A 17,599-nucleotide genomic window follows, 5' to 3' on the forward strand; every position below is an offset into this window, starting at 1 on the left:
TAAATTAATTTATGGATTTAATACCTTGCCAATCAAGCAACCAAGTTCTACTTCATAGAATTGTGTAAAGTAATAACAAAATTCATCCGAAGGGGAAAATGGTAGTGAAGTGGTGGAAAGAAAGTAGGAATGAAGGGAAAGTAAGTAATATCAGATCTCAAACTATACTACTATAAAGTAGAAATCATTAAAACTATTTAGTAGTGGTTGAAAAAACACAGAAAAGATCCCAAAACAATCAAAGATATTAGTATAATATTGAATTAAGCTATATCTTAGGAAGAAGCACCTTATTTAACAAAAACTGCTAGAAACTAGAAAGCAATTTGGAAGGAACTAGGTTGGTGCCAGCCATTATCTTATATTACCTATTTCAGTGAGCTCCAAATGAAATCATAGCCTAAATATAAAAGATCACAGCAAAAAAAATTATAAGACAATAAAAGGGAGGTACCTTTATAATTATGGCTAAGGGAGAGTTAATTAAACAAGAGAAGTGATCATAAAAGGGAAATTAGACAATTTTGATTACATAAAATTGACACCCTTCTGCCCATCTAATGAAACAGTTTTAATGAAATGTTTTATAGGTGGAAGAGGACATTGCAGTGATCACCAACAGTGATCCTTCTTTGGTTTTTGTCTTTTTGATGTGTTTTGCCATTTCTTCCATCTCCTTCAGTTTTATGGTCAGCACCTTCTTCAATAAAGGTAAGTGAGTCTAGGGACCTTAATCCATTAAATTCTGTATTTCCCAGAGATATATTAGAAATGAGTTTGTAAGGTCCCCCTTCTCTACAGCATCCCTGCAGTTTTGCCAGTTTTGTATATAAGAAGCTGAGATTGTTGAGCATCATTTAGTTCTTCCAATGCCAAATTTTCATTCTTATGTAGTCATGAGTTTGTTAACTCTTCTTAAAAATGGGAAAAAATAATTGTACTCTCTTTATCATAGGGTCATAGATTTAAAGCTGAAAGGTCATTTACTTATAGAATCACAGAATTGCAGATTTGAGAGTTCATTGTTCTTGTTCACTTGCTGCCCCATACCTGAAGAAGAATCATCTCTATAAAACCTAACCAGTGGCAATTTAAACTTTGTTTGAAGACTTTCAGTGAAGTAGAGCTCACTCCTTCCTGAAACAACCCATTCCACTTTTAGGTTCCTGTCATGATTAGGATATTTTTCCTTAAAACAAACTTAGATCTGGTTCCCTTCAACTTCTGCTTATTATTCCTAGTTTTGCCCTTTCGGGTTTGTTTTTTTTTTTAAACCCTAGTACTTCGGTGTATTGTCTTATAGGTGGAAGAGTGGTAAGGGTGGGCAATGGGGGTCAAGTGACTTGCCCAGGGTCACACAGCTGGGAAGTGGCTGAGGCCGGGTTTGAACCTAGGACCTCCTGTCTCTAGGCCTGACTCTCACTCCACTGAGCTACCCAGCTGCCCCTCCCTTTCGGGTTTTAATCCCCTTCTTCTTTACATTTGGCAGCTTATGTTCCCCTAAGGTTTCTCCTTATGAGTAAGCCATCCATAACTCTTTGAGCCAATTCTTATGATGCAAATTCAAGATCTTTAACCATTGGAGTTGCCACTCTTGGCCTACTCTCCAGCTTATCAATGTCTTTTCTAAAAGATAGTGTCCAGAATGTGATAGAATGTAAGCTCCTTGAGAGGAGAGATTGTTTCATTCTTTCATATTTGTATCCCCAACACAGTGATTGGCACATAATAGGTGCTTAATAGATGCTCATTGATTGATTAATTAGCCAAAGAAGAATTCAGTGTGACTCTCACTTCCTTATTCTTAATGCAGCCTATTTTTGGTTACCATATCACACGTTTGACATATTCGATCTTCCACTAAACCTCCTGGGATTTTTCAAATAAACTGGTTTCTAGCCATATTATACTTGGCAAGATTGTTTTTTTCAAACCCATGTCTAAGACCAGTCATTTATTTAAATTTCATTTTTTTAGATCTAGTACAGCATTCTAGCCTGTCAGTATCTTTGTGGATGCTGTCATCCACTAATCCATCTATGCCTTTATCTGATTCATTTATAAACCTATGAAGCAATACAGGAACAAACACAATGCATGGGGGCTAGTCCATTAGAGACCTCTTTCGAGGTCAGCATCAAGCCATTAAGGCAAAAGAGCAGTAAGGGCTAGGTGGGAGAGCTCAAATTACTTTTCCAAGGTCACATAGCTAGGAAGTATCTGAGGCCAAACTTGAACCCAAGACCTCCAACCTCTAGGCCTTGCTATCAATCCACAGAGCTACCTAGCTGGCTCCTAGCATGTTACTTACTTTCAAAGCTGTCTTATTTTTATTTCATTCTAAACTTCTTTCGTTTTCTGTGAATTATTTTAGTGCTTTAATAACCCTCTTTTTTTTTCTTGTTTATTTTTTGGCAACACTACTGTTAACTCCCTTCTCCCCCTCGATAGACAAAAGCATAATTCATGTAATCAACAAGTACAGTCAAGCCAAACATAGCTACACATTTGCAGGGTCCACAGATATTATGTTTTATTCTGCTCCTTGAGTCACTCTGCCTTATGTCAGATGATGAGCTGCATACTTCATTATTTGTCTTCTAAAGATATGATCACAGTATCGATATGAGCTCTTTTAACAGATATGCAATTTTTTTCCAATTACATGAAACAATCTTCAACATACATCTTCCAAAATTATATCATCCAAATTATCTCCCTTCCCTATCTTCTAGATATGGTAGGGAATTTTTTTTTAATCTGAGTTCTTCAATCTTTTAGAGCATCTGAGAACTTTGAGCAGAATTGAAAGGGGAGCAACAGGAAAAGTTATGACATCTTATGTACTGAAATTAAAAGCATATATAATCACTATGAAAACTGAGCTGCTGGTGCAGATAGGTGGCTTAGTAGATAGAGAGCCATGTCTGGAGACAGGAGGTCCCAGGTTCAAATCTGGCCTCCGGCACTTCCTACTGGTATGATTCTGGGCAAGTTACTTAACCTCCATTGCCTAGCCCTTACCACTCTTCTGCCTTGAAACTAATACATTGTATTGATTCTAAAACAGAAGGTATGGGTTTTTTAAAATTGAATTGTTTATATTTATATTCAGTATTTAGTTTTTAATGAAACGATTCCTTTCAAGTAAAAACAAATGATACTGCCTTATCTTTTATAGTATTATTACTGTATAGATTGTTCTCCTGATTCTCTGTTTATCACCCTCTACAGCTGTTCAGCACATATCTTCCCAGCCTTCTCTGAAATTGTCCTTATTATTTTTTATGGTACAATAATATTCTGTTTCATTCACATCATTTGTTTGTTCATTGATCACATAATGGGCATCCCCTCACCCCGTTTCTACTTCTTTGCTAAAACAAACAAAAAAAAAGACATACATGTCTTTTCCCACTTTCTTTTATATCTTGGGGCCATAGCCCTCATAGTAGTATAGTATCTTTGAAGCAAAGGATTTGCATAGTTTAATGACTCTGGGAGTATAGTTCCAGATTGCTTTCCAGGATGACTGGACTACAACTTCACCACAGTGTACCAGGATACCTGTCTTCCCATGATCATTCCAACAATTGTCATTTTCCATTTTTGTCATCTTTTCCAATCTGATAGCTGTGAGATGGAACCTCAGAATTGTTTTAATTTGCATTTCTCAAAAAGTATTAGTGATAGGTAGCACTTATGTCTGTTACTAGCTTGGACTTCTTCCTTCAAAAACTAACTCTTCTTATCTTTTGACCCCTTATCTAATGGGAATGGCTAGCATTCTTATATATTTAAATCAATTTTCTATATACCTTAGATACTCCACCTTTATTAGAGGAACTTACTACAAAAGTTTTCCCCAGCTGTTTCCTTTCTAATTTTAACTATTGATATTTTTATGTGTAATAACTTTCCAATTTTATGTAATCAAATTGTCTTCTGTGGGCTGCTCTATTCTGTCTTGTCATGAACTTTTCACCTATTCAATAAGTATTTCCTTCCTTGCTTCTCTATTGTGGTATATGATAAATGATCATGTTCTAATCCTAATTTCTGCTAGACTGTTTTCTAGTCTAGTTTTCTCAATAGTTTCTGTTGAATAATGAATCCTTGGCCTAATAGTTTCATTATTTGAATTTTTTAACACTAAATTACTATGTTTGTGTGCTTCTGTATGTTGTATACCTAATCTGTTCCACTAAACATGACTTAAAAATTTGGTTGATGAGTTTACTAGCCACCTAGGTCCCTTGAGATAACTCTTCTTTTTCCTCTTTATCAGAATGATTTCTCTTTGTGTCTTCAGAATTTTGTTCATAAAAGCTTCTTAACCTTACTTTTTCTTAAAGTACATATTTATTGAGGATACAACTGATTCAGTTGAACAGTTTTCTTCTGCTTCTGTTGGTTATACCACTGGTCTTTGGTCCTAAGTCTGATGGAAGAGTTCAGATGCCCTCGTGTCTTTGTAGTTTTTCTACAAAGGAGACTAAGAAGCTATGTCAGCAGCACAAGCCTTCCTCCATTTAGAAAATTGAATCTGGAGGACAGTTTCAATACCTTTTAGGGAAAAAAAACAGGCTTATCTGCCTGAGGTGAGACCTTGGGATATTATTCCCACCACAGAGAGAGAGAGAGAGAGAGAGAGAGAGAGAGTGTGTGTGTGTGTTTACATCTAGACCTATCCACAAAAATTATGCTTTCTGTAAATTAAGATAAAACTCCACAATTACAAAATATTAACATTGCCATTGTTAGGATAAGAACTCAAGTGGGGTACAATCCATGGAACCCCAAGATGCCAACAGCAGTTGAGGACAGTTGGAACCATGGCATACAAGGGGAAACCCCCCAAAGCAGAGAACTCACTGGGTTTTGGGGGAGCTAGGGTGGAGGGTGTTAGGAACTAGACTCCTAGGCCTTAGCAATGCCTCATACCAGTAGAGCTTTGTGCTATTAAAATCTTGTTTGACATCCAGTCCTGACTGATTCACATTCAAACAGACTATTGCTACCTTGTAGGCAGATTATTAAGACAAATAACATTATCTCTACAGACCTCCAGTCAGCAATACCAACTTTACATCTAAAGCTTACTCAATTATTTAATTAGCTAGATTAGAGAAGAAGTACTGTGAGGTGGGTTTTGCCCAGCCAGGGTGAAGCCAGGCCCAAAGCTCAATTAATTAGCTGTAGAGACCTTCTATTCCTTATTTCCTTACAATCATTCTCTTCCCCATTTATTCCCCTTGTTATTAAAGAGTTATTCTATAGTTCAGATAGCATTTGATTTCTTCTAGTAGGGAAAGGCCATAATACATTGACTTACCAAAAGAGAATTTTTACATTTTACATCAAGGACTGGCAGTTGACTGGGAAATTCAGCTGTGTAGGCCCTTTTTGATTTTATCACTTGTCCTCAATTGTAGGCTTCACCTGTTAGCCAGAAACATCTCTTCTGGTGGGGATACTCCTTCTCTCAACTGAACCATTGAGATGGGGGAGAATAAATCAAATCCTCTCAGTGAAACCACTGGCCTTTCTTCCTCAAGTAAGAACAGCAAGGCCTGCCTCTTCATGGGGGAAAGTCTTCTACAATTACTGGCCCTTGTGTACCCATCCCTCACTAAAGTCAACGAGCTTGCAGGGTTCATCAGCTTGCATCCTGCTTAGTTCTTACAATTTGACTGAGTCAGCTTAGGATTCTGAACTTCACTAACAACTGAATAGCCATTTTGAGAGCAGGAAAGAAAGATGGAATATTCTCTCGGGAGAATAACTTTCATTATCATCAGCAGTACCCTTCTGCTTTATAGTTTATGGTCTGAAGTATACAACTTATGGGTGCTCTGGATGCCCCAATATCTGTTAGAGCTCCTAAGACTTTATGACACCTACAAATGGCTCAAGATCAGCCTGGAGCAGATTTTACATTTTATACCAACTTGTGGAGCAGTCATGTTATCACTGTTCCAAGGATACTTTGAGAAAGCTGATAAGGCATGTGTTTGACAAAAGTTATGACTCCACCATGATAATTGAAGCCCTAAAGCAGCAAATTAAAGAGCTAATAGAAATAAACAAACAACTGAGGGAGGGCAAAGAAATTGATGCAAATGGCATAATGCAACTAGAATTGATTGAGGGTACAAATTCTGCCAAAGGCAAAGAGAAGAACAGCCAAGAAAAGCCACGGGGGGCTAAGGCAAGAGTCCCCATTCAACCTATATGCGACAGAATGGTGGTCCGGCCCGATTCTTGGATTTTGCATGTCAAGGGATACAAACCCTTCTCAAGTGGGGACTTGAGATCCTCAAAAAGAGATTCCCACAAGTCTATCTCAACCCCCACAAGGCAATCAAGGAAATAGGAGGGCTATTAGCCTGTATGACCCCACATTTTGTGACGTGGAAATTTTTTTTATCAGAGCTACTTACCCCCATGAAAGCAAAGTTCATAGCCAAGACCAGGAGTAACTCCAACCTAGCCTCCTGACCTGAAAAATATGAGGACTTAGAACTATCTTCACACTCTAACATGTCTTTTCTACACCAATGTAGAGAAGATATAGCTGAAACCTTGAAAATCCATGCTAAAAGGCCTAATAGTTGGGGATGTTTCAAGAAACTGAGTCAGGGGGAGTCATAACATCTGAGCACTTTCCTCGATAGGTTGATGGAAGCTGGGGAAAATGTTTTCAGGTTTCAAGATATGTGTGAGAATAATCTCCAGTACATTAGGCATCAGTTCATTAAAGGAAGTGCAGTCCCTGTCCAGACATACTTCCATTTGCATTGTCCTAGGTGGGAATCCCTATCTCTTGAAGATCTAAGGAAAATAGCTGCCTATGTTCATGAATCCCATGACAGAGAGCCCAAATCCATGAGAGATTCTGACAAGGAAAAAGATTCTATCATTGCTGACTTGAAAAAACAACTCAAGGAAGCAAAAAAGCAGAAAGAAATAGAGGAAATGAAGAATTTGGCACTACAGACCCAGAATCAAAGAAACCAAAGCCAGCCAAGAACATACAACAACAACAATTTAAAGAGGTGTTTCCTTTGTCAGAAACTTGGCCATATTGTGAAGGAATGTCATTTTAAGTCCCAGATTACTTTTAACAACCGTAACAACAACAATAGCAACAGAAGGAATACCTACTACAATTCCCAATTCAACAATAATAACAGTAGCAATAGGTACAACAATAACAGAAAATCAAGGTGCTGCAATCACACCTACTCCAGTTCAAGCAATAGTCCACACTTGACTGAAATGGAGAAATGTGTGACCCAAGGAGAAAGACCACACACTAATTTATGAATCAAGGAAGCAGTGTTAACAATTGAAACAGGAGAAAAGAGGTATGACAGGGAAACGGCAGAAAAAAAAAACAAAAAAGAGGAGCTGGAAAATGCATTAATAAGTTATGGGCTTATTGAAGCAAAACATGATTATAGGGAAAAGACTGAAATAGAATTACAAATGGAGAAAGATGTTGTTGAGATGAGAAATAGAATCTATGGAATGAAAAACAGTGATTTAAAAACTGATAATCAGAATACACTTGTACCTACACAGAACCTTGGTTTAAACCTAATGGAGGGCAGCTGGGTAGCTCAGTGGAGTGAGAGTCAGGCCTAGAGACAGGAGGTCCTAGGTTCAAACCCGGCCTCAGCCACTTCCCAGCTGTGTGACCCTGGGCAAGTCACTTGACCCCCATTGCCCACCCTTACCACTCTTCCACCTATGAGACAATACACCGAAGTTAAGGGTTTAAAAAAAAAACAAAAGATAATAAACCTAATGGAAATAGCATTGATTAATCATAATGGCATTGCAAAAGGCAAAGCATTAAAAACATCAAATGCAGATATTCAGTCTTAAACAACATTAAAAACACTTATTCCAAACAGGCAACAACATGAAGCATCAATGTATATTAGACAAGAGAATCAGTTAAATCAATCATTACTAAAGCAATACAAAACAGTAGAAGAAATGAGCTTAACTGGGTGTTCTAAGCAGGATCTCGTAGAGAAAGACTCTGTCAGCAAAAGAGAAGAACCCGTACAAACCATTGAGAAGGAAAGAGCAAAGTCTTCAGAAGCAAACACAGGCTACTCTCTCCTGCAGCATCAAATGCTCAAAGGGAAAGTAAACAGACAAGCTGCTGTGAGAAAGGACTCTGAAACTAGATCAGATAGCTCTCATTATTAGGAAGTTGTTTGTTTGTTTTTTACAAGCCAAAATTTATCTTTTTTCAGTTTTCACTCTTTCGTATAGTTCTGCCCTTTGGTGTGAATAGTGTAATAACTCTGGCTTCTCTTTCAGGTTGTCAGCCTTTCATTTACTTAAAGATAGCTATTCTGTAGATTTTAGGGGTCCATTTATAGGGGGTTTATTAAGAAGTGTGTGGTCAGAAAATGAAGACATTAGTCTAGATCACTCATTCAAGAAATTTGGCAACAGAATGAAGGATCATATTGGCATAGTTTCTTTATAGCACATTCTTCATATTAGAGAGAATAAAGATGAAAGCATTGCTATAGAAGCAAAACTTGTGAAATATGAGAAACCTCATAGAGGATGGCATCAATTTTTTTTTGGTGAAGTAGAATGTGACATGTTGTGAGACTAAGGCAAGGGAGGAGAGGAGAAAAGTAATTAAGGACTGAAGAGGACAGGTTTCCTGTGGGGAATATGCTATAAAGAGTCTGTGAGAGGTAAATAATATAATTTCCAAATATTGTCCAAGGTGAGATAAGAGTTTGTTAATATGATTTTCTGGTATGTAAGTAATAGGCAATATTATGTCATGCTGTGTTTAATTTAATCAGCAGATGATGATGAAATAACTTTCTCAAACATAAGTGCTTTGCTTCTCTTTCAATGGACTATAAATTTCCTTAATTATTGTACTATAGAAGATTGAGTAACTTCCCAAAAAGGTTCACTTGGCTTTTTAAGTGAAGGATTAGATTCCTTCTCAAAACTTCAATAAATATATGCTTTCAAGTATTTGTATTTCAGTTCTGGGAATATTGATTAATCTCTCTTTCCCCTTTTGCAGCAAATTTGGCAGCTGCTATAGGTGGTTTCCTCTATTTCTTTACATATATTCCTTACTTCTTCATTGGTCCTCGATATAACTGGATGACCCTCAATCAAAAGTTATCTTCCTGTCTCTTCTCAAATGTTGCCATGGCTTTGGGGGCCCAGCTTATAGGGAAGTTTGAAGCAAAAGGTGAGTACTATCTTTTGTAATTGCTGCCTTTGCTACTTTAGGTACCACTTAGATCAATGAAAGCATAAAGTTTCCAGTAGTAAACATTCATCTAATTCTTACTTGTTGCTACTTAGGATAGCTATATTTATTAAAGGATTGACCCTACACATCTGCATTATCTGAAAATTCCCCTTAGTAATGCCATTTGAGGCTTTCCAATATTATCCAATTCATGTCCTTCAAGAATGCCCCTTCAAGGAGGTAGTACAATAGAAAAAAAACTCTGGAGTCATATGATCTAGTTTCAAATCTTGCCTCTCACATTTATTTCCTGTGTGGTCTTAGGCCAGTCATTTAACTTTCTTTACCTCAGTTTTTTTTTTATCTATAAAATGAGGAGTTTGGATGAAATGGCTTTTGAAATTATTCCCAGGTCTTGATCTACATATAATCCTATGTTTCTATGAACCTGATTTATTTAGTACTGGCTTTGCAATTACCCATCTTGCTATTTGACTTTAAGCAAATTATGTCTCCTCTTTCATCTATAAAATGAGGGCAATGTAACAATAATCTCTGTGCAAATCTGGCTTCAGACACTTATTAGCTGTCTGACCCTGGCCAAGTCACCTAACCCCATTTGCCTCAGTCCCTCATCTGTAAAATGAGCTGGAGAAGGAAATGATAAACCCTCCCAGGGTCATTGCTAAGAAAACCTCAAATGGAGTTGTGAAGAGTCAGGATACAACTGAAAAAATGACTGAACAACATGTAAACTTAGAGAAGAATCAGATACAGGAAGTAGAATTTGATTTGAACTTAAAAGGATGTTAGTAATACTTTAGGCAAATAACGTATATAAAAATAAATGCAGTAGCTAAAACTAATTAAATGCTTGAAAGTAGGAGGAAAACATATTGGGGGGAGGAGGAATGAGGATTGAGAAGAGAACACTTTAGTTTGTATTGATAGTGAGCCTTGAATGCTGGCAAAAGCAGTTTGAACTTTACTTGAAGATTTCTGAGCATGGAAACATGACTGTGCTTAAGGAAGATTACTAAAACAGCAATATGAAGGACATATTAAAAGAGTTATAGATGTATCACCTAGGACCTGTCTCATAGATGGATCCTTTGAAAACTACCCCAGAATCAAATCCCATTGTAGGCCAGCATCAACCAAAACCAAAGTCTATGATTGTGTAATGACATCTTTTAATCCAGCAGACTAGTTATTTCAAAACAAAATAACTTTATATAAGGATCAGAACAAAAGAAAGGAAAAGATTTTCCCCCTTCTCTCAAGGGAATGCTTTGCCTTGAGTACCATACTTCTGATGGGAGAGAGTACCCACAGGGAACATGAGTGACTGGTGAACTTGTAGGTGGGACAGATCCTGGACAACTCATGTTTCTAATGCAGCAGCCCTTCCGAAACCTTTTTTTTTTTTTCTTTTTGCTGATAAAAGCAATGAGTTATCACTTGTTTGTTTGGTTATATTTTGGGTGTTTGGTTTTATAAGATTATTCACTTACAAAAATAAATAATATGAAAATATGTTTTGCATGATTATATATGTATAAACCAGACTGAATTCCTTGTCAGCTCCAGGAAGGGAGAGAGAAGAAGGGAGGGAGACTATGGATCACATAACTTTAGAAACCTTATGTGGAAATTTGTTATTAAAATAAAAAAACAATCCAAAAGGGAAACCCTACAATGGGTTGTGAACACAACTGAAATGATTAAACAAGGAAATATGCTATGTGGAAGATAGATGAAGAAATTGAGACCAGAAGGGTTCAGAAACTTCTTTGGCCCCAGGTACCTCTCTAACGATGCTATGTATTTCTTCTCAGTCTTTTAATAGGGACCCTATTCTTCAGAAACTCTTCTGCCGCCAGCACTTTGGCTTGTTTCTTCTAGAAACTCTGGGGAAACTGTCCTCTGGTGATGTCATCTGAAAGGTGCCAGCTCTGTTAAATGCTCTCTGCTGCCATCTTCTGGTCTTTAACCTTTGGGTGCCTTCTGTCAGATATTTTATCTCTTCCCAGCTCCAGGAAGTATTTTTCTCTTTTGTGACGTCAGACCCCTCTCATCCAGCTTACTAATAAGATACTTGGTCAAAAAATTTTAACTTTAGTTATGGGCAGAAAAGACCTTTTAACACATATAGTACTCTTGGATAAATCCTAAAGCATGCTGAGAATTTCACTTAGTGAAAAGTAAAAAGGATATAGGTAGACCTTTGGTTCTATTATTGCCTCTATTATGCTTGAGATAATGTACAAATCACCTTGGGAGCAAGACCAGTCTTCTGGAGTAGAATTTTGCCTACCACTCTCATTCCCATCCCCAAGCAATCAAATCACCATGCAGATATCCCTTCCACATCTTGACTCCCCATCAAGATTTTGATATATCACAGGTCAGCATAAGAAATTAAATGGAAATTATAGGGGAGTTTGGGGGAGGTGAAGGCCAGCAGACAACACAGAAAAATTTTAGAAACTATATAGCCTATGACCAAATACTTAACCCATATTTTACAATAAAGTACTGTAAACTCCCCATAAAATAAAAAGAGAAATTCAGACTTATTCTCTGGTACAAAGGGAGGACCAAAACATTTTACATATATTTTCCAGATTGCTGAGGTGCCACACTCCAGGCCCCTGCAACATGGAAGGGATACCTGTACTATAATTTTGGATCATTTGCATGGAAAATAGGAAAACATATGTGAGAGAGATTACAGAGGGAGAATTGGAAGTATTTAATAACTATTTCGATCTGATAAGTGAGAGTGAGGAAAAAGTTAAAAGTTTTGAACATGGTAGACAAAATTCTACCATTGCAAAAAATAATGATATCAGAGGAAGAGTTTATCATCTGGGAAATCAGTTTGGGAAATGTCAAATTTGAGAATCTAGTTGTGACAAAAAATAGCCTAAGGCTCTCTTACTATTGCCAATCATGATAATCAATGGCATACAGGTATGGAGTCACCTTATATAAAAATCATTGTACTCTGAGCAACAATTTTAGACCTTGTTATAAGTTTCAGTTACATAGGCAAAATGGGTACAGTAGAATTTCAAAGAGCAAATGAGAGATAATGATAATTTATAAACCAAAGGACAGATGGCAGAAGGGAAAGATCTATCTGAGGTAAAAATAGGAAACTAATCAGTAAATATCAGAGATGTAGCTGATATCTCAAACTGGAATTTTGCAAACAAAGCAGGAAATAACCAGCTAACACCAGGGATATAGTTGATGTCTCAACTTGATTTTACAAATTGTAGTTAAGTTACATGACCTGCTCATCTTAAGTAAATGATGATAAATAAAGTTGAGCTAGAAATTTTCTTATCACACAGTAGAGCATTCAAATGGAGATTAACTGTATAGGTACTTGGATATGTGAGTTTAGAGTCCAATGGAAATCAGGACTGAAAGACAGATTCGAAAGTTATCATCATAGAGATCGTATCCATAGAAGTGAATGCACTTGTCAAGAAAGAGATTATGGGGTAAATGGAGCCAAAGATGAGATTTTGAGAACACCTACATTTTTTCCATATTATTAATATTTGCAATAGAGTGATCGTTTAAAGTCTACATACCCAATCATATCCCCATCAAATCATGTGACCAAGGAAATGTTTTTTTTCTTCTGTTTCTACTCGTACAGTTCTTCCTCTGAATGTGGATGGCGCTTTTTCTCATAAGTCCCTCAAAATTGTCCTGTATCATTGCATTGCTGCTAGGAGAGAAGTCCATTACATTTGATTGTGCTGCAGTGTATCTGTCTCTATGTATATGGTTCTCCTGGTTCTGTTCCTTTCACTCTGCATCAATTCCTGAAGGTTGTTCCAGTTCACATGGAATTACTCTAGTTCATTATTCCTTTTAGCACAATAGTATTCCATCACCAACAGATACCACAATTTGTTCAACCATTCCCCAATCGAAAGGCATCCCCTCATTTTCCAATTTTGTGCCACCACAAAAAGTGCAGCTATAAATATTTTTGTACAAGTACTTTTCCCTATTATCTCTTTGGAGTACAGACCCAGCAGTGCTATGGCTAGGTCAAAGAGCAGGCAGTCATTTAAAGCCCTTTGGGCATAGTTCCAAATTGCCTTCCAGAATGGTTGGGTCAATTCACAACTCCACCAGCAGTGCATCCATGTCCCAATTTTGCCACATTCTCTCCAACATTTATTACTTTCCTTTGCTGTCATATTAGCCAATCTGCTAGGTGTGAGGTGGTACCTCAGAGTTGTTTTGATTTGCATTTCTCTAATTATAAGAGATTTAGAACACTTTTTCATAGTTTGTTGATAGTTTTGATTTCTTTATCTGAAAACTGCCTGTTCATGTCCCTTGCCCATTTATCAGTTGGGGAATGACTTGATTTTTTTATACAATTGATTTAGTTCCTTATATATTTGAGAAATTAGACCTTTTTCAGAAGTTAGACACCCACATTTAAGAGGTCAGGTAGAAGACAAGATGCCAGCAAAGAAGACTTGAAAAGAAGCATTTATAGAGTTAGTCAATCAGTCATTCATTTAGGCTTTACTAAGAATTTAGTATGTTCCACTTCCTGGGCTAAGCACTGGGGATACAAAGAAAGACAAAACGAACCAACAAATAAGCTCCTGCTGTAATAAGTGCTAATGTTCTAATGTGCAAACAGCTGTGTATAAAAAAAGGTGCATTCAGGATAAATTGGGGGTGATCTCAAAAGGAAGGCATTACAACTAAGTAGGAGAGGTTTCTTGAAGAAGATGGGACTTAAGCTGAGACTTGGAGGCAGCCAGACACAGAGGAGGGAGAGAATACCAGGCTTGGAAGACAGCCAGTGAAAACACTTAGAATTGAGAGGCTAGTGTCTCTGGATTTTAGAATAAGTGGAGGAGGATGAAGGTACAAGGACCAGAACAATAGGCAAGGGGCCACATTATGAAGGGCTCTAAAACCAAGCAGGATTTTTGATCCTGGGGGTATTAGGAAATCACAGGAGTTTATTGAATAGGGGCGAGGGGGCAAGTTATAGGAGAAAAGCATGGTTATGTCTGCATTTTAGGGAGATTAATCAAATGGAAAAAGGATTGGAATAAAGAAAAGACAAGGCATTAAGGCCAACCAGCAGACTATTGTAATAGTCCAAGTATGAAGTAATGAAGACTTCTGCTAGGAAAGTTTCGGTGTCAGAGGAGAGAAGAAGGCATATGTGAGAGATGTTAAAAAGGTAGAAATTTCAGGACTTGACAGCTAATTGAATATAATGTGGTGGAATAAGGATGAGAAAGAATGAGGAATAAAGGATGAGCCCTAGCTTGAGAACCTGGGTGACTAGGATGATAGTGGCAGGATGACAGGATGGTAGGATAATAGTAAAGTTAAGAAGAGGAGACAATATACAATTGGAAAATTTTTCACCTGGAATCAAAGGTCAAAGAATCTTTCTTTGATGAATTATACACTTTGAACAGTTCCTAGTTTTATTTTCTCTTTTTCCTTTTGTTTTTAAACCCTCCCCTTCCATCTTAGAATTGATGCTAAGTATAGGTTCCAAGGCAGAAGGATCAAGAAAGATTAGGAAATTGGGGTTAAGTGCCTTGCCCAGGGTCACACAGGTAGGAAGTGTCTGTGGCTAGATTTGAACCCAGGACTTCCCATCTCCAGGCCTGACTCTCTATCCTTTGAGCCACCTAGCTGCCCAGCCGAGTTATATTTTACAAAGTTACACCTTTGTGGGTATTGTCCACAATATATAGATTGGAGGAGTAAAGAAACTTTCAATGATTCTTTCTCTTCAGTTTTTTCTGTAATCAATACTAACCCACTAGTTATCATTTTTTTTTTGCTCACTTTATAGTACTTTGCTATTATAAATTATACTCCAGGAGAATTAGGAGATTCATGCACGCACACTCAATTGCAAGTGTAAATTCCATAAAATTCATGATATACTTAGAAAAAAACATGGCATTCATAGCATACCCTTTGACAACCACTGCAATACTAGTTACTCACAGTTTATTCTTTTGTCCCTACTTTTATATCTAATAGAGTGCTCATTGATGACACAAAAACACTTAAATGTCATTTCCATACAAATTGGTTGTGAATAAGAATGAATCTAATGTATGTATTTTTCAAGTTCTTTATTGAGTTTCCTAAAGGTGGCAAAGTTGTTATTTTCAAAATAGACATTCACCATAGGGAGTAGAGAATTCTACATCCAGAGATTAGTTCTAATATACCATAAAAAATTCTACTGGGTTCATAATGAGGAATACCCAAGTTGCAATTCCATAATATATCAAAGTATAGTAAATGCAGACTAGGGAAGCAAAAGAAACTCTTAAAGAATTCATTGGAACATATTTTGACCAAGCATTGGTCTTAATACCATAACCAAAAGGGTCCATACATGCACATATTATAAAATCAAATATTAGGCAGCTAGGTTATATAGTGAGTAGAGTGTTGGGCCTGGAGTCAGGAAGACTCCTCTTCCTAAATTCAAATCTGGCTTCAGACACTTACTAGCTATGTGACCCTGAGCAAGTCACTTATTTTCATTTGTCTTGCCTTTACTGCTCCTCTGCCTTGGAACCAATACCTAGTATTGATTCGCATAGCTAGGAAGTATCTGAGGCCAGATTTGAATCCAGGACCTCCATTTCTAGGCCTTACTCTCCATCCACCAAATTACCTCTCTATCCTCTATCCACCTAGCTGCCCCAACAATAATATTTTAAAGACATTTAATCCTAAAAGGCAGAAACTCTGATCTATACAATTCCAGAGGATTCATGATGAAGCATGCTTTCCCTCTAGATCTCTACTCAGAGTGCAGATGAAAGCATATATATACATACATACATACATACATACATACATACATACATACCCCAGAGAGAGAGAGAGAGAAAGAGAGAGAGAGAGAGAGAGAGAGAGAGAGAGAGAGAGACATGGCTAATTTTGGAATTTGTTTTACTTGACTTTACATATTTCTATAGGTTTTGTTTTTCTTACTTTTCCAATGGGTGAGGGAAGAAAAATGGGAGGGAGAGAATTCAGAACTGAAATAGAATACTGTAAAATAAAATTGAATTAAAAAATAAAAAATAGAAACTAAAGTAAGAAAAATATTACTGAGTACTTTAACAAGTAAACAATTTTTAGTAACAGAGTAGAAAATTAGCTTACATATTTTTTAGTCTTATGACTGCACTATATTCTTCATTTTGCAATCAAAAAGCTTGAGGACAACTCTGATCACTAGATCTTAGCCAACTAAGAATTCTAATTACCTTCCCTTTTGTGCTTCAGGAATAGGAATTCAATGGAAATACCTCATGAAATCAGTTAATGTTGATGATAACTTCACTTTTGGGCACGTGTTGATAATGCTGCTATTTGATTCTACCTTCTATGGTTTGGTGACTTGGTATGTGGAAGCTGTTTTTCCAGGAGAATATGGTATGCCTCAGCCCTGGTATTTTTTCTTGATGGTGAGTTCTGATGCTATTTATTCTTTTGAAGGTACCCCTACCACCCTATTCCCTCCACTCCTTACTTAGGCTGCAATCATGGTCATGAAAGAATAGGGAGTCGGCTATTTCTTTCCCTTAATTTCTACTTCATTACTTAATAAGGGACAGTGTAAACTGTAAAACGTGAAAGCAACTTGACTTACTTAGTTTGATAGAAATCTTTCCATATCTGCTATTTTGGTCATGACCTTATTCTAGAGTTGCTTTATTTTGTCCACTGCTTCTTAACCAATAACACTTTCATTAGTATTTAATAATCTTATATGGAGAACCAAATTCAAGGTTATCTTGCTTAAAAAGACTATATTATAAAGCTTTTCTGGTCTCAGTAAAATTTGTCATTATTATCTTTGACTATCTTGGTGATCCAGTTTTGATTTCTTCCTTAGCCTTCCTACTGGTGTGGGAACCAAAGATCTATGATGGGGAAAGAGGAGGAAGATGATGATCCTGAGAAAGTTCTAAAAACAGAGTACATTGAGGCTGAACCTGAAGATTTAGTAGCTGGCATAAAGATCAAGCACCTGTCCAAGGTACTGTGTAATGCTTAGGACTGAAACTTTACTAATGTAGGGTTATGGGAGCATGTGTTCAAGGAAAACATTACTTGTTCACCTAATTACCACCGTATTTCTAATATTCTCCAGAAATCTATTAGGTTTTATCTAGACTGTAATGATGACTAGCTTTAGAATCTGTATCTGTATGTATGTAAGGGGTGATTTCCACCTTCTCAAAAGCTTTCACTGCCTTCTCTCACTTGATGCTGAAACCTGAAAGTATA

General features: G+C 37.0%; 1 protein-coding gene across 1 annotated transcript in view; it reads left to right on the top strand.

Moving 5' to 3' along the window:
• The window catches only part of ABCA3 (ATP binding cassette subfamily A member 3), a 79,753-nt gene that overhangs the window by 15,670 nt on the left and 46,484 nt on the right, over positions 1–17,599 (top strand). Inside the window, exons 7-10 of the mRNA XM_044657170.1 lie at positions 591–711; positions 9,080–9,253; positions 16,592–16,773; positions 17,205–17,348. Of these exons, the coding sequence (XP_044513105.1) occupies positions 591–711; positions 9,080–9,253; positions 16,592–16,773; positions 17,205–17,348 (621 nt within the window). The remainder of the gene's footprint in view (positions 1–590; positions 712–9,079; positions 9,254–16,591; positions 16,774–17,204; positions 17,349–17,599) is intronic.

The sequence above is a fragment of the Gracilinanus agilis genome, chromosome 1 (assembly GCF_016433145.1).
Source record: "Gracilinanus agilis isolate LMUSP501 chromosome 1, AgileGrace, whole genome shotgun sequence".
Classification (NCBI taxonomy): Eukaryota; Metazoa; Chordata; class Mammalia; order Didelphimorphia; family Didelphidae; genus Gracilinanus; species Gracilinanus agilis.